This window comes from Stegodyphus dumicola, chromosome 12 (genome assembly GCF_044657685.1).
Source record: "Stegodyphus dumicola isolate Sdum_Otavi_A_Nest chromosome 12, ASM4465768v1".
Classification (NCBI taxonomy): domain Eukaryota; kingdom Metazoa; phylum Arthropoda; class Arachnida; order Araneae; family Eresidae; genus Stegodyphus; species Stegodyphus dumicola.
This window is the reverse complement of record NC_140779.1, coordinates 6,284,966-6,308,704: the sequence shown is the minus strand read 5'-3', so window position 1 is coordinate 6,308,704 and position 23,739 is coordinate 6,284,966. Positions and strand designations below refer to the sequence as shown.

Genomic DNA, 23,739 nt, shown 5'->3' with positions numbered 1-23,739 from the left:
ATTGACTACATAATTCAGACTTTCTTCCTTACATTCTTAAAAGGAGTGATTAGTGTCAGTAAGTATGTCATACTTTAATGATATAAATCAAGTCTTTCAACCTGCTTATAATCAATTCATGTATTATTCTGAAGCTCCACACGTCTTCATTTCAACATGGAAATAATAACGTTTAATAATTTTAACAAGAGAAACATTATGTAATCGCATCCTATAAACGGAAACTTCTTACCAACCCAAGGGCAGTTCCACTTGAATTCACAGCACTAATCCTTTAATCATCTAGGCTACTAAGTCAACCATGGTCACTGAAGCATTATTTGTCACCATTTGAGGAATGCCAGCCTCGTATTTTATTCCTTCGGAAGCGCTTTGTGTAAACGGAAATAAACCCAAATCAAAGATGCTGCGCCATTTACCGACTTATGGTTTTCACGCTATGTTTTGAAATGGTGAGTACGCTATATTTTGAACGGTGAGTAAGTTAATTTTACAAGAACTACTTCATTTTAGGTGTATTAGTTGTGTTATTAAAATTTCATCAGTTTCTTTGCTTAGAGTAGATTGAAAGAAACTTATTTCTTCTACGTTTAAAAGTGTATTTTTATATTTAGCAAGTGTGCCTTATAATTATGTGTCGTCTTTGTGAGAAAAATCAAAGTTTTGATATTTGTACATTAACTTGTGATGAATTTTAATCATACATTATCAAATTAAGCATAAGATTATTTGTACAGGATTTCTTGCGCATTAAGTCAGTCTTTTCGAACTCCAATAGCATGTGAGTCGAATGCACCTCTAAAAACAACTAACAAAACAGACATTTTTACTCTCTTATAGTACATATATTGTAGTAGCGAAAAATTTTGATTATCAGATATCAAAGAAAATATTCACCTTGATGATTCTCAAATTCATTTTGTCCTTTGTTAGCCCAGAAGGGTTACTAATTTCGTTTCGGCATTTTGCGTTGATTCACTATAAATATCAGTTCACTTTTCAAAGTGTTGCCACCAAATATTAGCCCTTTTGGCTCCTGTAAATGTGGGCAGGCTCTTTATTCCAGAAAGGACTGTAAAATGGATTTTTTTTGTGATGTGTGTACGCGCGTACATATGCATCTTGCATAACGAATAATCTTAAAACGTTGAAATTTCGTATAAGTGATTGCTATAACATGTAGTTGTGCACCTCCCCTTTTATTGCAATCGCCAGTATCAAAAGTATACAAAACTATCTCCGATACCCTGATTAAATGTCGTTACCTGGCCTTTATTTTCGTAGTCGTCGGTCGTAGACATATATTTCCAGTTGCCGAACTGTTTTAACTGACGAAAACATTATCGTTTTGGCAATTTCAATTTTTTTTTTTTTTTTTTTAATTCATTTTGGGCAAATAACGAAATTCAACATCGAATGCTATCTTCCGGTTCCTATGCTTACATTTGAGAAAGTTTTATACTCGTTATCAAAAAAATAAAATCACAAAAGTTTGACTTCCATACTATAAACATGGACGGTCACATTTTATTCCGCTATTTTCAATTTTTGATGTCATTTTCAAGTTGTCTTGAAGGAGAGATTAATTAATTAGAATAATTCGAGGAAATGAGTGCTAGTTAACTGCAGAAAAAAAAATTACATAACTTGCCCGTACAAAGTGGCCGTGATCAGAGTATTCAGATGTTTTAAGCAAAACATAATTTTTTACTAATGAAATAAAAAAATTTTAAAATTATTTTAAATAACTTTTTAATTTTCTTTTTAAATATTTATTAAAACATACATTAACAATAATAATAATAATACTGCGAAAGAAAAAATATTTATTTTCTATCTTTCTATATTACTTTAATTTAAACTAAAAATTAAAAAATGATGACAATTTTCTCAATGATAAAGAAAATTTTCCATGTTGGACAAAACTTAAATAATAACACAATCAAATCTCTTTCTTTTATTTATTAAATTTTTCTTAGATGCTTATATAAAAATTCATATGTTCGTATGTAAATAATTATAAACTTCTTTATTTCTTACAACACCTTTATAATTTGATAGTGTTTCTAGTATGATAAAGTTTGTAATCTCAGAAATTATTAGGAATTATCTTTCTCGCAGACTCTACATGCTCATCATCAGTCAATCGATTAATTATTCACTTTCATTTTAATGGTAACAAAACTAATATAAACTCGAACTTCCAGTAACTAAAATCTCGAAATTTTTACAATGCCATATTTGCACCAAATGCATAATCGAAATGTTCGTACAAGGAATTAAGAAGTAATATCAATAAAGAATGGGAATAACTCCTTTCTGAACTAATTTTTTCGGCAATAATTTCATTATTGAATACATTTCGGGTAACATAAATTTCTCTTTAAACGTTCATTTTTCGTTTAAAAAAAATAATATGATCTTTCAGTACAAAAACACTGAAATGTATTTATAAATATTACTTAAATATTTATAAACATTTATCGTTTGTAATATAAATCATTTTCGTGACATAAAGTAAACAATTTGCAACTGTAATTGCAAAGAAAGTATTCAATATTTTTTAATCTAAGCCATTCTCCATAAATCAAGTGCGAAAAGTATGAGTATTTTATATAGTGTGAAAAGTATGGTTAAAAAAATAAACTCTTAACATTCCATAAATAATTATAAATTTTCACTGCAAGAAATCCTCTTGTATAACAGTATCTAACGGTAAATTTCTTCAAAGAATGTTTAACATTTCCATGCAATGTTTTGCAAAAATCTTTCACGATTGGCTGTTGTCATTAACACTTCCTCTTTAGCAAATTATGCACTTTCAGCGAATAATTTCAGTATAAAGCAAATTTTCATCTATAGATCAAATTTTAATCATCAATGTACGTAGATACTTAAAATTCATCTTCATGATAATACTTTCAATTCACTGATTTTACACGCATTTTAACGATATCATCCATTTACATCATAAATATATTTTTATCTCCAAATAGAAACCGTTCGTTTAAAACAAAACTGAAGGTGTTTGATTTTTGAACTTAATGTTATGCTTCTTCACAATTTCGATGAAACTATAAGGTATTTCTCCCGCCTTCTTAATATGCCTTCGTAGTGTAGCGGTCAGCACGCTCGGCGCGCATTCGAGAAGCCCGTGGTTCGAGTCCCGGTGGAGGCGTTGCTCATTTTTCATCTCTTCTGCTTCGAAATAACCTAATGTCTCTACAAAACGAAGTCTGGTTAACTCAGGTTTTACTGTAAAAAAATAGCAAATCTAAAAATTATTGTAATTTGCACTTTATTCCCTTCATATGTAGTAAAAATATGAAGTTTTCTCTTTCCACAGTCTGAGAGAAATGAAAAATTCAAATATTTGCAAAAATGAGTGAGATAATAGTTTTAATACAGAAAATTCACTTTTTTAAGTTACTAATATGTATGTGCCGTTTTCAGAAAAATTTTAAGGGCTCTTGTAAATGATAATGTTCCGAGCAAAAGAATAAATTTAAAGAAAACAAGGAAAAAGGCATGCATCATCATATTAATATGAAGTGGTTTTTACATTTGTTTCCGATGGATTTCACTACTCATTGTTGTTTTAAGACATACTAGTCATATAATATTTTCTGTCGCTACTCGCCATTTTTATTTCCTTGTACGAAGTAAAAAGGAAGTATTGTAATCGCGAAAAGTTTCAGGCAGCATATTTCAACAAAAATATCCATTTTGACCGCTTTCGAATGCAATTTAACGATGCTTTTGCGTGATATCTGTACGTAAGGAAAGAATAAAATACTCTTTTCCTCCAAAAAAATTATAAAACTGCTTTAAAATGAATTCTGAAGAGAATTTTTCGTGGCGTCTGTACTAACGTATGTACATACGTATGTACGTATCTCGCATAACTCAAAAACGAGTAGCCTCAGAACGTTGAAATTTTGTATATAGGACTGCTATAGCATGTAGATCTTCACCTCGTATTTTGGTTGCAATCGGCCGCACCAAACGTATATAAATATGTTTATATATATATCCACTCTGTTACCCGAATCAGTGATCTCAGTTTCTTTACTCTTATGTGTTTGTAAATTGTACTTTTTTGCTTTAAAAATGATTGAATTATGTTGTTTTTATCTTCCGATTAAGGTTTTTATGCCTTTAATAAATCTGTATGCAATAGTTTTAGAATTATCAACAATTTAAAATTGTTTAAGTGCGGCTAAGCCTAATGTGATGGCGGCCATTGCTCTTGTTTACATTTGAAACAGCTGAGTAGCGGATTTGTTACCAATCTAGAGAAACTTAGCTTCGGAACAACAAAGATAACGCCTTCATTTATTATTTAAATCATGCCTAATCCTTTCTGGAATTTTTTCGAGGAAATAAGCGTTTAAGATTTACTTCGTAATTTTTAATACAGATATTTTGAGTTTTTATGCATTTTCGCCTTGCCGCGAAGTGAGAACTGAATAAATTGTTTGAGAAATACTCAATCGTCTGTGAAAAACTGTTCCTTTTTTTGTTTTGTTTTCTTAATTTCTTTTATACATCGTTCTAGCTTTATTATAGTATTTGAATAGAACATGTGGCAGCGATTAGATAATTCTTTAAATGATATCAATTTTGTGCATTCTGAGTTATAATATGAACGAAATATAATACTGTTAAGTAAACCTAGCGCCAGAGTGTCGCTATGGTAAACAAAGTGAATTTTAAAGAATGCATTTATTTTATTGTGGTTTATGCGCTGTCGGCGAAGTAGATTTAATTCAATCCAATAAATTTAAATGAAACGCAAGAAAAAATGCGTATAATTTAATATTCCGTACAATGAAGTCATGTGGTGTACAGATCAAATTTTTATTCTGTGCTTTCAAAAATGACCTGTCTCTGTCTGAGGTTCTGGCTGAGCCGATATGTCACGTTAAGTGATATCTCAGAGATTTTCTATTGGCGACAAATCTGCGGTTTGATAAGTTATAGTGATGTACTGATGTCTTCTAAACACCCCTGGGGGATTTTAGACACCCCGGTTGTGGATGAGGATAATTCTGCTGAAATACGGAACCATTTATACCAACAGTGAAAGGGACAACTGCAGGTTCGCTTACGTATGAAAATAGCTGCAAAACTGGTCTTATTAGCCTCACACTGACTAGCATAGCTAATGACTGTTCAAAATTATTATGCCGTATGTTTTAACTGCATGAGGTTTGACATGTTTGTGTGGGCTATCCAATTTACCACCTTCCATTCGAAGCACAGACGACGAGATTGGCAGTCAGGGGTAACTGGTGACGTATCTGATGCACAGGAATTTCTTAAGATGACTGGAAATTCGGTTGCCATGGTTACTAGCATATGCCGGCTATTACTGTCACCTAAAGATGACCGAAAGACACCGCCATGTCCAACAGCCGATGGAGTAATTGTAGAACTAGTTAAGACTTGTAGTCAAATGAGACCAACATCCTGCTCAGTATTCATTACGAACTTCGGACGCAATGAAACTGATGTAAGTAATCTTTCTTAATCACGTCTAAACGCGCCATTGAGTCATTGCGCTATCTCTGTCAAAATGTAACCGCAGGCACCGAATTGACAACCCACTCGCATGGCCTACTATCCTGGAGTGGCCACTTGTGTAGACCCTGTGTGTTATACATGGTGCGGCAGCGTTCATAGTAGGATAATAAAAACACACCATAAGGCAGTAACTGTAATCTATTTATTACCTCTTATGTCAATTAACAGTTAAAGGTATGTCATTTATTAATATGTAAGTCATTACCCATTGCGTGGCTGAATATGATGCCTGTGAAATGATGCCCCCCTCTGCACAACACATTCATCGAGGCGGCGTTGGAAACTTGCCATAACTCGGCGTAACGTATTCCCTGGGACAATGCCGAAAGCAGTTCTGATGCGATCCTTCAACTCAGGAATGGTGGCACAATGTGTTCGGAAAACTTCTTGCTTCAGGTAGCCCCAAAGGAAAAAGTTTGCACATGAAAGATCAAGTGAGTGAAGCGTCTAGGAAATGTCACCAAAACGGGAAATTACCTAGAAATGCCTGTCGCAATGGTCCGTCCATCTGTAACTTTCCCATGACGTCCCAAGTTGAAATGTTCCCGAAATAGACACAATAACAGAGTAGTTATTCTTGAAATAACTTTCAACAGCAAAGGCACGATGCTGTGCAATTCACCGATCCATATCATTGTCACTCTCGAAATGGCAACTCATTAGTACACGAATGCGGCAGGAGCTGGCGCGCATTCATGGAGTACGTCATTGTACTACGCAAGTCAAATTACGCTATGAACGCTGCCGCACCCTGTACAAGCCCGTTAGATTTATACATGTTTGCGATGATGAATTCTAGGCATTTTACTTAAGATAACTGATCTCCAAAAAAAAATTGATTTGCAAATTTGAATACTTTCCCTGTCAGCTACAGGAAAAGTATAACTTCCTAGTAACACTGATCATTAACACACTTTACCTTAATATTCATTTGTACAAAGCATTTCTATTAAGTGGTCCTGTATGTTGCAAGTTTAGTTTTATTCAGAATATTTTTAAATAATTTTTTAGGAAATAAGAAACTTTATGAAAATGAAGCCATGTCATATAAAAATACGACTTACATAAAACAAATACAATGTTTTTTTTGTTTTTTTTTTTTTTTTTTTAGTCCAAAGGGATTTGATTTGAATCCCGAAGGACTATTAGTTTCGTTTTGGCACTTTGCGTCGGACTCATAAATGTCGGTTCACTTTTCAAACTGTTGCCACAAAATGTTAGAGTCCTGCATTATATTTGAAGAAATTAAATAATGAAAAATCTGCATCAATGTATGTATATTTCTCGTATTGTGATAAAACAACGGTACACAGAGTCATCGAATTTTGAATAACGTAATCCTCCAACGAATATGAGCATGTGGAAGACCAAATTTGAAATTTGAAATTTGTTTTATGATCGATTTCCTATTTTTTAAAACTTTGACGAATTTTTGATTAACAAACTCAAGGATTTCAAAGCGAGCAATGGCAACGTTGTGCAGAAAAAACATTTTTATCTCCAGCGCGTGAGTCTCTGTATCGGAAATTCTAAAGATATGCTCGTTTTAAAACTATTTTGCGATATTGCTGTTGCACTGGATCTTATGGTTTAAGTGCGAGGAACATGATATTTAATAAAGAAAGGTAACACACAAAATGTTAAAAAACGCCCCTTTGGACGTAATTTAAAATCTGAAACATTTCAGATTTCTTTTTTTTTTTTTTTTCTTCTTCTTTTTTTTTTTTTTTTTTTTTTTTTTTTTTTGTTAGGGTCTCTACCTTTTCGGTGTGATGTTGTTGTCGCATTTGCAATTACTCGGAGCGCTCTCACAACCGGATGTTTATCATACATGGATTGATATCTGTGACACACCAGTTCAAATCATATCATAAGAAACTCCGTCCTGTTTTTTGTAAACAATGCAGTAATTTTCTTTTTCACTTACTTCAAAGTACTTTTACCGTTTACTTTGTTTTCACTAGTCTCTTGATCAAAATGTTTTTTAACCGAACTACAATTAATTGCAGTTATAATCAATATTTTAAGAGAAAATATGAGCCTTCCTGATGAATACCATGGTTAGCATTGCTGGCCGACGTATTGCTGGGACTGAGCTTGAATCCTGAAGAAGAAACATATAGTACTTTGCGGCATGGGAACACTCAAAATACGTATCAGGCCGAAAGTCCTCTCAAGCGATTTAATAGTAGGGGAATACCAATTAAGAGAATCAAAAACATCCAATTAAGCAACCGTGTGTTCAGATAACATCATCTTGGTGCTTTATTATATTCAAATGTGATTTTAATTACAGCATTAACAGAAATAATATATTTCGCCTATGAATTGTAATATCAGTCAACCGGTTTGTCGGAAAAATCGCAAAAAAAAATTGCCTAAATTTTGAGCCATTAATTTGATAAATTTAGAAAAAATTGTGTTATAAAAAATTTATAAATTTAAAATTTGATGTAAATTTTCAGGCACCGAACTTAGACGTTTTTCCTATACAATATTAGCATTAAATCTGATAAAACTTGATAATAAAGCACATTGTTGTGGAAACGCCAACAACAATTTAATAATACTTCGTAAGATGTCGTATAATAAAAGGCGAATATGTATTTTGCTATTTGATACTTTGATATGCGCTTAAGATTTTTGTCATTTAGTTAATAGATAATGTAAGTAATAATTAAAAAATTCTTAAATATAAATACATTTTTAATAATAAAATGATAATCTCTACAGTGTCTATAGTGGCTCATACTCTCTACAGTGGCGCTCGAGCTAAAGAAGGTGGTGGATGATGATTCTCCACCACCAGGATTTGGCTATTGGGTTTCCTAATCCCCAGTCGCCCTTTGAAAGGGAGAGTATATAAGGTATTTCTCCCGCCTTCTTAGCATGCCTTCGTGGTGTAGTGGTCAGCACGCTCGACGCGAATTCGTGAGGTCCGTGGTTCGAGTCCCGACGAAGGCGTTGCTCAATTTTCATCTGTCCTGCTTCCAAAAAAATACCTAATGTCTCTACAAGGTTAATGAAATTTTGATTACCAAACGCAGCGAATGTGAAACGCAGAGATGTCTTGCAACTCAACAAAGTATAGCATATTTGTCTTACATTCAATCTGAAAATTCAGTGATTTAAAAATATGTGTTTCCATTAGTAAGTACTATTTCAAATTTAATCAGAAAACTCCGCCATTTAAAAGAAATATATTGGCACTCGGCAAAGTTATTTTGATTATTATTTAAAAGACTGCAGGACAAGGCCTGGGTATAACCCTACCCCTGTGTCGGGGGTCGACCCTTTATAATCATATGGTCCAGTGGGACTACGAGAATTGGGTTTTCCCTGTATTATGATCCCTGTATAACTTGATAAAAAAAGATAATAATTGATAAATAATAATAATATCAGATGAGAACGTATCGTACAAGGTGTGACACAAAAAAACGAGACTGTGTAACTTGAAAACAGAGCGGAGTTGGCGACAACCGTTTCGGTGACGTCATGCCACACACCTCCTCTATCCATGCGAACAGTTTCGACTTAACCGACCACGCCAATGGATAGTGCTGCATCATTGAGTGAATACGTCCAACTGCATTCTGCCGGGAAAATGTCTAATGTAAAAACCGACCAGCAAATCAACATTAAGTTTCTTGTGAAACTTACGAAATCAGCCACGTAGGAAACATTTCAAATGTTAACCGAGGCTTATGGAGATGAAACTTTGTCTCATGCACGTGTGTTTGACTGGCATAAGCGGTTTTGAGGAGGAAGAGGCTGTGTGGAAGATGATGAACGTGCTGAGCGGCCAAGGGGGCGCCCAACACGTTCATCATGATTGAATGGGTTCCCAGTAGTTAGAATGTTAATCAATACTACTACTCTGAAGTGCTAAAAACACTTCGTGAAAAAATTAAGGAAAAAAAGGCCACAGTTATGAAGTGATGGATGGCTGTTGCACCAGGACAATGCACCCGCTCACACGGCCCTATCTGTCAAGCAGTTTCTGACCAACAAAAACATTACTGTGTTGGGGCATCCTTCTTATTCACCTGATTTGGCTCCATGCGACTTTTTTTAATTCCCTAAAGTTAAATCTTACTTAAGGGGAAACCATTGTACCTCAGCTGAAGAGGTTCAGGCAAAAACGGAGAATCTCCTGAAGGGCCTTCCAAAAAACCTCGTTCCAGAACTGTTACCAGCAATGGCAGCACCGAATGCAGAAGTGTGTGAATGCTGAATGGAACTACTTTGAAGATGATAATGCCACTGAGAATCGATTCTGCAAGCACAATGATTTATTGGACCAGACTCGTTTTTTTTTTTTTTTTTTTTTTTTTTTTTGTGTGTGTCACACCTTGCATGTTTCCGATGATAGCTTATTCCATCAGGTGATGTAGCAGCAAGGAAACTGATTAAGAAAGTCACGTGATGGCAGGGAAGAGGAAGGCTGGTGAAGAGAATGGAATTTAATTATAGGTGGAAGAAGAGAATACCAGACTTTGCAGGCATTTAGTGGAGGGATAAAGATGACTCTGAAACCATAGTCTCGTTTTGTTCTGACTACGTAACAACCGTACTGTCGTAGGAATGGACGGAAAAAGGGAGGAAAGGATAGGAGAAATTTTCAAAGATAATTTATAAATGAATCACTGAAAGAGAGATTTAATGTATTAATTATTCATTATGAACATCATTACTGATTTGAGTTACATTTGCAAAAAAAAAAAAAAAAAAATATCAATTAAACTATCATAATTTTTAAGAGCTGGTATTATTTTTTGAGTATGGCAATTATAACATTAAATTCATTTTTACCAAATTCTGAATAAAACACTTTCGTAGTTTTAAATATTTCAGTAAATCTAGAAAGGTGCTCTTCAGGACCAGGTCTCCAGAAACGTGTGCATGTATGCATGTACGTGTTCATCTGTGCATGTATGTATGTACGTACATATGTATTTGTGTGTGCACACACATATATGGGCATATACATGCATACACATGTGCATACATACATATACTCCTGAATCTGGTCATGATAACAGAAGAATACCTCTAGAAATATCTGCATTATTTTTAGCACCAGGTGTGTTATCAGTTTTACTTTTTAATATTTTTATTTTATTTTTTGTTTTTATTATTTATTTATTTATTTTCAATGCAGAAAATCGAAAGAAAATATGTCTTGTTCGCATTAGAACCAGAATCATCATGGACGCTAAGGTCCATCTGTTCGGTGTTTTCGCCCAAAAAGCGGATTTTTTTTTTTTTTTTTTTTTTTTTTCGCAGTTGTACCGAAACTTTTTAAACCTAATTTTCAGTTTCATATACTTTGCGACTGTAATGATCTTTGCATTAGATATTTGTAGTGTAAAATAGTATTTTTCTTTCAAATCGAATCAATTTAGTGTTCCTCGTGTCATTGTGCACGTGTCAATCGGGAATTCGTATGATATTGGATTTTTCTTCTAAATTTAATTTGACTTTCATTGAATTATAAAAAACTACCAGATAATGTTCAGCATTTCAACTCTCACTATCTCGACGAGTCTGGTGTGTAGTAGGGATCCAAACGCGTACAAAGTTGGTTAGCTTACAGATTATAAAGTCTTTACATATTATGACTCCAGCCGATTATCCTATAAAATGGTATATTGCTGTTGGGAATTAGGTCGTCGCTTATAATGGCCCACTAAACATAGCAATTATAACTCGTGGCTCTATAATTATAACTCCCTCTAAATGCTTTATATTGTCAATATAGCTTGTGTTGTCTAAATAAACATGTTTTTAATAATTGTTTGATACTGCGAAATATAATAACTTTCATTTAACTGAATTTTGAATTTATTTTATTAAACAAAGAAAAAGCAAAACCAATTTTGAAAACAGTAAGAAAAGACGGTACTATTCGGTTTCGAGGGCCGTAAAAAATCGCCAAACTATTGTTGATGCCAATGCTGCCAAAAGTAATTGCGGCAACCCTAATAATTGTCGCAAGAAAGGAAGTATAATAGTAAAAATAAGTATCTAAGATTGATGTTTTAATTTAGATGAAAAGTTAATTTCATATAATAATTTTTTATTATTATAATTTATATGAAAAAGGCTAAACATGACTGAATGGAAGCATAAGAGTAAATAACTATTTCAGATCATTATTATAATTTATATAAAAATTGCTAAACATAACTGAATGGATGCCTGCGTCGCTATTTCGCTACCGACTTATCGCTAAAGCTTAATTTCATCTCGTTGGTTGTTCAAACGTAATTTTCTATAATGAATGATGCCTTTTCTTTTAAAATATTCAGAATCGGAATTCAGAAGTGCAGAATCGCTCACTTAATTGTTTGCCGCTTTTTACAAGGGTAAAAACAATTGGATTTTTGTCAATTTTATTTTACTTTTTAAATGAAAATAGGTCGATGTGTACATAGATAAAGTCAAGGGAGTGTGCAGTGCCATTTTTGTGCAATTCTGGGATTTTTTTTTAAGTGAAAATAGGTCGATGTGCACATGGATACCGAGTATGTGCAATTCCTAAAAACGCGCCAAGCAGTGGGTGATTCTGCACTTTACCCAAAATTCTATTGCCGACTTTTCATCATAGGCAATTCCCAAATTGTTAAATCCATAGGATATCCAAAAAGGGTTTAAAATCCAAAAAGGATTTAAAAATTAAACTAGTATTTCAATGGCGTCTTAAGAAATATAGAACTATATAAACTTACGCAATCTGAAACCAGCGCGTACGCTAGATTTGGCGCGCTGTTAAATGGGCGCGTTTGCTAGATTTGGCGCTTTTGCGCATACATTTTCGCTGCAATTTTTTTACGGCGCTCAAAACAGAAGAGTACAGAAAAGGTAAATTTGAAATTTTAAAGTAATTTAATGAAAATATTTTATGTAATCATAATTTTAATTAAAATGAAGTGTAAAATACTTTTATACAGTTTTTCTTAGTTTAGCGAATTGAGCTTTCTTATTTGCTATAAAAATAAGTAAAAATTATAAAAACAAATAAAATAATAAATTGACAACTGTCACAAAACTTCAATAAAATGGTATTTTTTAAATTTCTGTGCAGAATATTTTTATTAATTTTCTGATCTTTTATATACTTTTATTGATCTCATTTCTTCAATGATTTCGCATCTTCTAAATATTCATTTTTTTTTTTTTTTGAAAAAAATCGAGCTTAATCTTAAAAAAGTAAACTTTTCAAAACCATTCAACATTACATTTATATTCCATAAAATAAATTCTTGTTTAGTTCCAACTCATAATCCTGCTATACTACAAACTTTGCTTACCCGTCTTGCAGTCTTAGGTCTGGAAGACCGGTGAACAAAGTCGTAGTATAGCAGTCTTAGATCTGGAAACATTTTGGATCTAAAATATTCGCCTTAAAAGAAAATTAATAAATGACAGAAACTATTCAGTAATTGAAACACTTAAACACTATTTTTAAAATTTGCTTTAATACTTACAAACATAAAGGATTACTGGTTAGAGGGGAAGTTTCGTAAGAAAACTATTCATATTTGCTCGCAAAACAAAGTTTTTTTTATGTAAAATATAAGCATATTTTTCGTAATAAAAACCTCATGCTGATACCTCATGTCATGTCGTATGATCGTTCCAAAGCTAGGTTCAGTAATTTTATTAGGGAACAGGCAAATTGTCTCAAATTTTATTTCCCTTTCTCTCGGATCACACTATATAAATATATATATATAAATATGTCTTGCAAGAGCAAATTAAATGAGAGTCATTAATGATAAAAATGTATCAATATATATATATATATATATATATATATACACAAAACATTTCACATGAAGTAATTAAATGTGGTTAATATTAATAAAGCATTAAAGAATAAAAAATTAAATTCTTATTAACTTTATTTATTTACTGATTTGGTCGCAGACAAATTCAAACGTCTTCATTCTTAATTACATTTTATTATTTCCATTCAAAATGTGATCACGAACTGCAAAATGTTTCATTCAAAACAAATTAGAAAAAAGGAAAATCATATAAATTAATTACTTAATACACCACACTTATAAAAGTCAGCTGTCCCGTTAGAAAATTCTAAAAGTCGTAATTATGAATAAATCTATTTTACCTGACAGGTATTTCCGTCGATGCCGACGCTGCTCTGGAGTCAATCATGAGTCATAGAATAGATTACGATCTACCTTTATGATATAAACATTTATTGCATTTTCTTTTACAGGACGAAAATTGAATCTTTCGGAGATGAATTACATAACTGTCGAAATAATCACAGCTATCGGTCATAGTAAAAGACAGAAAGTTAGCTGCGCAGCGATAAAAACTCTCACTGCTGTCCCGCTTTCTAAGCGACTACTTCTAACGTAAAGAAAAGTATACGAAACCAGACGATAATAACTTTTGGATGCCAAAATTCCAAATTCAAAAACAGGATGTAGAATAAATCATGGATGTAGAATGGCTTGCTACCTGACGGTGACAATGGCCCATTAGCATTTAGTATTGCACACATGCACTTAAATTAGAAACTTAATTTAGAAATTAATATGAAAATGAATTCCCTTCCCCCATTTTTCGATTAAAAAGAAGGAGAAGGAGTATTGTTATATCTATCTTGTTCATGTCATTTAGAAACTTCCTTCCTAGCTCTGTTCAAATAATACCTTGAAAATATTTAAACGCATTATATTTCTTCAAGTGAAAGAGATAAAACAAATAATAATAAAAATTGCATCAAAGCTAAATACCTAAGGAAAAGCTTCTGATTTGGAGTGGGAAAAAATGTCTGTATTATGCATTCTGATTGCACTTAACCTTTTTAAGCAAATAAACTTTTCTATTATCTGTTGCATGGTACACTAGCAGCTGAGCATATATGATCACTGAAAGTTAGTACTTTAGTACTTTTAATTCAAGTCAAATCTCTGTGAGAGGGTGACTACATAGCAAAGTAGTTTTATCTATGCGTATCTGGAATACTAGTTATTTTTCCTGAGGAAGTCCTCCACGAAGTATTTCTTCCCTAAATACATATTTGTGCGCTTTGCCATAATAACGTAATAAATCCAATTTAATCCACACCTGCTCGTTCTTAATATTTTATATCAATCTGCTTTAGTTTCTTTAAGTTCTGTTATTTCGCATATTTTTCTGGATTTCGTATTACCTAAAGAAATGTGCTTTCTCAGAGGATTTTCTGTCTATCAGTTGCTAAAACAAATGGCAATGATCTTTTCTGTTTTGCCGCCGACGGTCCTACTACGTGAAACATTTACATCAATCGATTGAAGTAACTTACCATTGTTTTATGCGCTAAAATTGCTAAGAATATGCTTTGAGTATTTAATATCTTCTGAATATACATCTTTGAACATTTCTGGTAACGAAATTTAATGATACACAAGATTGATTTGATGCAGCTACCCACCTTTCACATTAGCATACACATAACTAACTGTACCTGTAACTACGTATGTTTAAGCAAAGAAATAAACATTGAAGTTTTGCTTCAAAAGCTACAGATCACAAAGTGATGTTTTTTTTATTCTTGATTGTAAATCCCTAGAAAACGAAAAATGATGGCCGATTGAAAAGAATTCACGCCCTTTATCCATCTTGGGGTGGTGCTGGCTTAGCAAGAAGGCGAAAGTGCCCTGGAATGGGTGCTCAACAAGGGAAAGAGACCCGATGCGGCAGTGGATCCTCTGTCAGTAGCAATCGTGGTAAACCGGCTAAACACTATCAGAGAAGCAAAGCATCTTCTAAAGAATCAAGATCTTCTCTAGCAGCCGGTAATGTCTTTACTGAGCACAATGGTTAGTATTTCATTTTTAAAATTTTTTCAAGATACATATGATCGATGATTCCCTATATTTTTTATTTTTTCATATGACTTCTAATTTATCTAGATTTATGTGAAATGCATCTTTAATAAGTAATTCACTTTCTATAAATGTTAGTTATGCTCATTTCTGTTGCACTTTGATATGTAGCTAACTTTGTCATGTTTATCTTCAAATCTTTGTTTAGTATAAATAGGTATACGATTTCTGTGTTTTTGAATTCATACGGGCTAAGAATTAACTGTTATATTTATTTCAGTGTTTAATTATTTCTTTTTCTGTATGTAGTATAGTGTGGATCTCATTTTCTATGCAAATTCAGGTTTTCCATTATTTCTTCTACATTATTAAAATTGTCTCTTTACCTGTTATTTTATTTTGTATTTGGAAAATTCATTGTTGTACATCCACTAAAAGTTCTTAAGTGATGAATAATTCCTTTGTAAGTGCTTTGAAGTGGGATTTTTGTTTTTCTTGTAAACTTCAGAGTTTGTTTTCATTTGTGCACGCTTCAGAGATATTCCAAATAATAGTTTCTCTGTTATCACTATGTATTTGTTAAAATCAAATTAAAATTGGTTGATTTTAAATCTGTATTTTGTATTTGGCAGTGTGCCAAATAAGTTTATTTTTACATTTATTATTCAGTATTGTATAAAAATTCAATCAGAATTAAATGCAGAAATTTATTTAATGAAGAATTGTTTTTTTAGAATGTCTAATTTTTTTTTTTTCATGTTGTTTAACAATATATTATACAAGTAAATTTTGTATAAAAAATCTCTCAAAATCTAGGCCAAGACCATAAAAATCATAGAATGATTTAGCTTAAATGTAGAAAATCTTCATCAAAAAAGAGGGTTGATGTAAAGTAAGTAAAAAATAATTTGCATAATTCATGGTTTGCATATGTAATTTTTTTATCATGCACTACAACTTACGTGATTATTAAATATCTTATAACATATTTAGACTTTTTAATTACTTAAAATCTTCTTGGATTGACATTGGATACTGAAATTTCATTTAAAAAAAGTTAAGTTAAATTAAGATTAAACTTAACTTATTTTGAATTATATATTATTTATACAACATATAATTCAAAATAAATATATTTTGGAATCTAGATATTTTGCAAAGTCCTGTTAAAAAAATACTTTATTCTTTTTCTGTTGATTTCCCACTCTCAAACCAGAATTTTATTTCAAGTCAGTGCATGGATTAGTAACAAAGTGCATTGATTAGTGTCACATAATGTTCAGTTTTTGAAATATAAAACTATGCTGATTTCTAATAGATGATATTTGTATGAATCTGGTAAACTTTTATTTTCACCATAATTTATAAGATTATGAAAAAGAATACGTAAATCAGATGATCAAGAAGAATTTTATGATTTAAATAAACTGCATTTATTTATACAAAACCTTCAAAATCTGACTTATCAGAATTAAATAAACTTAATGACCATTAAAGTCACTTTTATCACTGTGTTTTAAATCATTTCTTTCACCATCGCTATCTTCATGTTCATTTTCTTTTTGGTGATTTCTGATTTAATGAAAGCTGATACGATCATATGAGCTTGGACAAACTCCCATACTTTATCAGCCCATAAGACCTCATGCAAAGCTTTTCTCATTTATCTGAAATTTGTTATGGAATTTGAGTTCAATTCGCATACATTCCTCTTACTTCTTTCTTAGTTTGTGCATGAAAATTTTATTGATTGTGAGATCTAGTGGTTATACAATTTTTGTAAGCCCCCTTGTATAACCGAGACATCGGCGCTAAGTTTTTTTCCTTCAGATTTTACTGTATCCACTTAATGAGTTGCATTTAATCCAGAATTACAAGTCCCAGAGTTTTGAAAAAAAACACCTTTTCTTTTTTGATAAATTTTTTTCAGCCAAAAAAACATCACTTCTTCGCACACCCATCCTTTTTCGTTAGAGCAAATAATGACCCCTTTAGGGAAGTTTTCTATCATAATTGTTTTTCATTTGAAAATATTCAAAGGGGTTAACTTCTTTACATTGGTGCACAAACCAAAACACAGTTAAAATAAGTCCTTTCATTCCCAGTTGTTAAGTCAGAAATAGTTTTTTCAAGTGTAGAATGAACAATGCTGCTCAGAAGACAATGAAATTAGCAGGTGCCATATCCATATTAATTGTTCACCATTTATTTAAATGATACTATTCTGTTTTGTTGGCGCAAATCTCGTCAAGTAGACTTTATTGGCGAAAACACGCAGTATACACATAAAAAGTGTTGACAAATGTTAGATCTAAGAATTTTTTATTTTTAAGGTATAAACATTTTAATGTCATTTAAAATTTTGTAAAAAGCCAACAAATAAAGACAATAAATTTGTAAAAAGACATTACTTTAAGAATTTACTATGCTTTCATCGTACAACATCCTGATTCGCCGGCTCATATCATGTGACCTCAAGTGATCTCATCTACAAAAATCTAATTCTCTCAGTAATTATCTACATTAATTTGAAGTTAAATCTTAATTTGAGTTTAAATGCAAGAATTATTTCAATTGGTACGAATACCTTACTCAGAAATTAAAACACAGTGCTTTACTTAGCTAGTGCATTCTCATTAAAATCGATGAATTTAACCCTTGACTTTTCTATATTTTCGCCATCGAATGAGCAGTGTGAGTGCATCCTAATTGACTTAATTACCACCTGCAAATGGCCTTAGGGCATAAAATTGAACTATCTGGTAAAAATTCTATGTGATTTTATGCCAGTATTGAAATAAACAATTAATCTGATAAGAAATGGCTGTGACTTGCTTTGAAAATGAAAAAGTTAAAGTAAAAGATTACCAGTGAGGATATTTCATTTGGCATCGGTTGTACCATTACTGGCGACTTTATCGCTTGCGCTGGCAAAACGGAAAAGTACCATTTAAATTTTGTGCTTTAATTTTCTTAGATGTGTAAGCTTAAAAAAAACTATCTTTTCTTAAAGCCAGTCCACAGGAAGCTTCTGTTCAGCTGTTGTTATGGTCCTGGTGGATATTGTCTTTTGTAAAAGAAATTAATGCACACATAATTTATTTTTATGATTTAGCAATTTATTTTTTTAAAAATGTTTGCATATTCCAGATTACATACAATTAAATAATGGACTGTTGGGGATAAAAATGTTTCTTAAACATCAATAATTTCTATACATATTCGTCTCCTTTTTGTATTTCTCATAGAAATTTTACTTTATTAAATGGCATCTGATAGTTCAGTAAACCTTTATCAAACACAGGCTTGCAGAATGGTATTTTATGTTTACAATTTATCTTAATTATCTGCATTTAATTTGTCCAGTGTGAGAATTTCAATTACATGGGGTATGCTACAGAGGGTGCATTGTGTTAGTAATCTTTAATGGCTGGTTTGAAAATTCATTCGTTAAAGAAGTCAAATATTACTTAGAACAGCAAAACCTAAGCTTTTAATTTCTCCCAATATGTGATAATGCTTAAGGGAATGACACAGAAGACCTCATAACATTGCACTCAAATGTAGAGGTTTTTCCTTCCACTGATTACCACTTTGTTAATCGAATCAGTGGATCAAGGTATCATAAAAATATTCAAAGCTTATTATGTTAAGCATGTTTACATCTCTGCAGATAAAGTACTGCACAAAGGAAAGCACAACATGCTAATGGTCATTTTGAAAGCTATTTAACTTAAGACATTGCATAGAAATGATTAAACTTGCATGGAAATAAGTAAATTCATCAACAGTGAATGCTTGCTGGCATCAGCACTGGCCAGAAGTTATCAACAGTTTTAAAGGATTTCCATGGCCCACCAGCGGCCGAGCGGTAAAGTCGCTGAACACTGGTAGTTCGGTCCGTGGTTCGAATCCCGCGAACGGGCTGGCTGCATGGGTGTTTTCGTGGTTTTCCCCATGTGTAACGTGTATACGAACCAGTTTCCCTTAGAAAGTCCTCCACGAAGGCATCCCTCCCCTTAGGCAGATAGCCCTAGTGAGCTTTGCCATAATTAAATACACCAACACCAAAGGATTTCCATGTGTTTGAAAATGAACCCAAGGAAATTGTACAGAAACAGATTGCAAAAGCAACAGGCAAGGATCTTTAGATATGGGAGAAGGAGAAATCAGAGCTGTTCCTAGTGGGGAGGGGTGCAGCATGTGGAAGTATGCAGGTGGCCAAAATCAGGAGCGGCCGAACTGTCGCAACACCATCCCTAAATATTTTTAATTCATTAACACTATTATAATTTAGATTGGCGGAAAGATTGACATATTCTGAAATGCATCTACATATTAATATTGTAAGGATATTTCTGGCTAATTGTTAGTAGCATTAGCCAGATTCCAGAATGATGCAACAGCGGCAACGAACAATAAAAAAGTTCGAGAGGGGGGGCGGCAAAATTCACTACCAGCAGATGTACAGTTTGCCCATTTCAGTTAAGTTGTTTATATTTAGTGCCTAGTAGTGTATATAATTATTATCTTGGCATGCAGTGTTGAAATAAATATCTGCAGTGTGAAATAAAGTCCGAGATAAGTACCATGAGATAAATCTGAATTAATAATAGATATACAGTCAAAAGTCTTTAATCCGGACGTCCATAATCCGGAATGATCAATAATCTGGACCTCAAAGCTACAAACTTTCTCCGCATGCATTAACGTACAATGCGATTACGCATGCGCTTAAAACCTTTACGCATGCGCGTTTAATGTATAACGGACAGTATAAGCTAAGCTAAAATTATCTAATTATCTATTTCAGTTAATGTTGCAGATTGCGTTGTTCCTTAATCTTCGAATTGGATCCGGCTTATTATTTTTTGCAGACTGTTAGAGAAATTTTATAAAAGTAAGCTTGAACTTTCGATTATGTCAAAAAAGAATTTCCGATTCTGGAGGATCTACAAAGCGAAAGCATGTTTCGAAGTCCATCAAACTAAAAGTGCAATTGCTGCAAAAAATTGATAAAGGCATATCCTTTGTTTCTCTAACCATTCCGAAATCTGTTTATCAATTTCACACTGCTCTGCGGGGGGAAACATCACGGCGCGAAATGAACTGGAAGTTGATCTGTCAGCACTATCCTTATCTTCAGGGCAGATGTTTTTATTTTATTCGACTTATAATTCCTTACTAAATGTAGTATTTCATCTCGATGTACTCCTTCTTTGATACGATTTAAATCAAATTCCTCGTCATTGTAAATATCACGGATACACATCAAATAGTTTTCTTGTTGCAATTTTCTAATTTTGACTATTCGTAATGTATGCTTTACGCATGCGCACGTTGAAAGAAATGTTTAATAAAGTAAACGAATAAATATTAAGCTTTTCTTTGTAAATTTTGATACCCTTTAGATCATAATTGCTCTTTATTTCATAAATTACGGTTTCATATTTTTAATTTTATAATTTCTGCATGCCATCTTACCAGATTTAAATTGATGATCTATAATCTGGAAAAATCGATAATGCAGAATCGCTGAAGTCCCGATGAGTCCGGATTAAAGACTTTTGACTGTATAAACTAGTAGTGCTTAAGGGTATAGTCATCGTCTTAATATTGATTTTGACTTTTATTAAATAATTATTGCTTTACATTTTCGAATGTTACACATTTTCATGACATGCTGAACAATTAATTCTGCAAAAGATAAGAACATTGCAACAAAAGTTTAAGTATCTAATAAGTATAGAAATTTGTAATTAAAGAACAGTGATTTCTTATTTGATTAGATTGACAATTATGTTTCTTAGTTTCCAGTTTCACTGTTGTATTGAAAACCCCATGTGAAGCGGGGCATTTTTGGAAGTAATTATATAACTGCTGCAACTGCATAAAAATTGTACTAAATTTTATATGTTTACTGCTTTCTTCAAAATCAAATTTAATTTAGTTAATTTCTTGTTTTTCACTGATTTTTGATTTTATGTTTGTAAAAATATATATATATATAAATTTTGAAAAAAAATCATAAATTATTCATAATTTGTATTTATTTTTCCTTTTCAAATCCAAACTTACTATTTTGTTGTTTTTGATGTCATATGTAAGTACTTTTTGTACTTTTTAATTTGTCATATGTAAGTACTGATCATTGAGCATTTTTCTTAAATTTGGGGAGAGTGATTATGAAATAAAATTTTTATTAATCATTGAGCATTTTTTTTTTTTTTTTTTTTAAATTTGGGGAGAGAGGCAATCTTAGGAAAGTATGAGGACAGCCAATGGCCCTGGAAGAAATTAAGAATTTGTCCAGAATGATGATCGTGAAATGGCAAGTAAAGAATTAAGGTTAATCTTTGGATTATGGTAACTTGGCGATTTTTTGGCGAAAATTTGGTGACCAACCCTGCTACAGCAACATGCTAGTTTTGTTTTTGATGCCATTTTGTTTTCACGAAGTAAAGGCATGTTTTTTTTTTTTTTAACTCAACATTTTTTTCCAAAAATCTGCTAGCCGAATTACGCTTATGCTAGAACTTTTATGGAACAAAAGTGCTTGATCATGACGAAGATTAGGTGCGAAATTGGGAGAAAGTGCAGAATAGCCCACTGCTTGCCGCGGTTTTAAGAATCGCACATACACGGTATCGTCCATGTACACATTGACCTATTTTCACTTAAAAAAACATCCCAGAATTGCACAAAAATGGCATTGCGCACACTCTTGACTTTATCCATGTACACTGCTAAAGTCCTAGCTAGTAACCTTTATTGCCTTACCAAAATGTCGCCAACTACCTGTTACCATATTCCAAAGATTAGCCAGAATTAAATAATCTTATAATACCAGCATACTATGAAAACATTGATGATGAAGAAGATAAAGAATGTTTAACATAAAAGAAGTTAAATGAATTGCAAAAAAAGGCACAGGAGCTGTCAGATTTTGTAATGGAGATTGACTCAAATGAAGATAGAAGAGGTCTCTTTTTGAGAGATATTTAAAAGCTTCATACTTCTACGAATGCTTAATGAGTTGCATCAGACATCATCCCAAGCAAAAATCAGCAGCTATTTTTAAAAATAATTATACTGTGTGTACCTACTTGTTAAGCAGTTCTAGAGATCCTTTCAATCGACATTTATTTCCTTTTCCCATTTTAATTACAATAATATAGATTTATATAAATTGTGCATGATATCTAATCAGAGAACTGTATGTAACCCATTTTTTCTGTAGAGCTGTAGAGAGTTAACTTAACAGAGGATGATTTTGCTGTATGCACAATTTTTTAATACGGTAACCTCCTGCATTCAGCAAAGGTTTACGGTAATTTTTTTATCATTGCAATAAACAAATGTGTTATTTAGGTGACTGTTTATAAAAGTAAGTTTTGTTTTTTTGTTGTGTGTATGTATTGCTACTGAATAATAATTAAAAGAAATATGATGTTTAGAATCAAAAATTATTTCCTTTTCTATTTAAATAAGTTAATATTTTTGTTCATTAAGTTATGCATATCATTTATTTTAATAAAAATGTTAACTATTAATTTCATGCCATGAGTTTATTCAAAAATAATTAACAAAGATTTGTTCAGTTATTATATGAGAATTTTAATCATTTTGCTATAAAATCAGTTCAATATTACTGAGATTTCCACTTTGTTTCAAACTTATATTAGTTATTAGAGCATTCAGAACATCCCCATATGAATTTCTTGCATAATTATGATGCCATAAATGAGTTACTTAGAAGCTCTTTTTTATATGTAAAAATATTTGTAAATAATAGAATAAATAATATTTTTCTTAGTTATTGAGCGATTTACTTCATTGCTTCGTTTTTTCCAGACAGCCCATTTTTTTAATAGTTTCTGAATATGTTGGATATAATTTCAAAACCATTCTGATTGAAATCCTTTTTTTTTCATCAATATAACTGGTAATAAAAACTAAATTCTTCTTCTTTAGATATTTGTTGGTAACACTGAAAAACAACAAATTTGTAATAACTGTAATTTACTTTTGCTATTTAGAATTGTTAAAAGAACATAAAAATATTATATTGAAGTGTTTGTGAAAATTATTGTGTTATCAAAAACAGTAAATAATTTTTTTTAATAACTGTAAAAACTCTGACCTTTTAAAATGATAAAAATATATTTAATGTAAGGGTATAAAAAAATAAAAATGTCAAGGGAAATAAAACACAGTGAATGTGATATGCCATTTTGTTCTAATTCAACTAGAGTTATGCATCATTGGATAATGAAAATGTACAAAATAATGCAAATGACCAAGT

At 32.0% G+C, this 23,739-nt stretch overlaps 1 protein-coding gene across 1 annotated transcript in view; it reads left to right on the top strand.

Annotated features, from left to right (window-relative positions):
• The first annotated feature begins 431 nt into the window (after positions 1-431).
• The window catches only part of LOC118186282 (uncharacterized), an 82,798-nt gene continuing 59,490 nt past the window's right edge, over positions 432-23,739 (top strand). The window contains exons 1-2 of the mRNA XM_035356371.2: positions 432-452; positions 15,179-15,428. Of these exons, the coding sequence (XP_035212262.2) occupies positions 450-452; positions 15,179-15,428 (253 nt within the window). The 5' untranslated portion in view covers positions 432-449. The remainder of the gene's footprint in view (positions 453-15,178; positions 15,429-23,739) is intronic.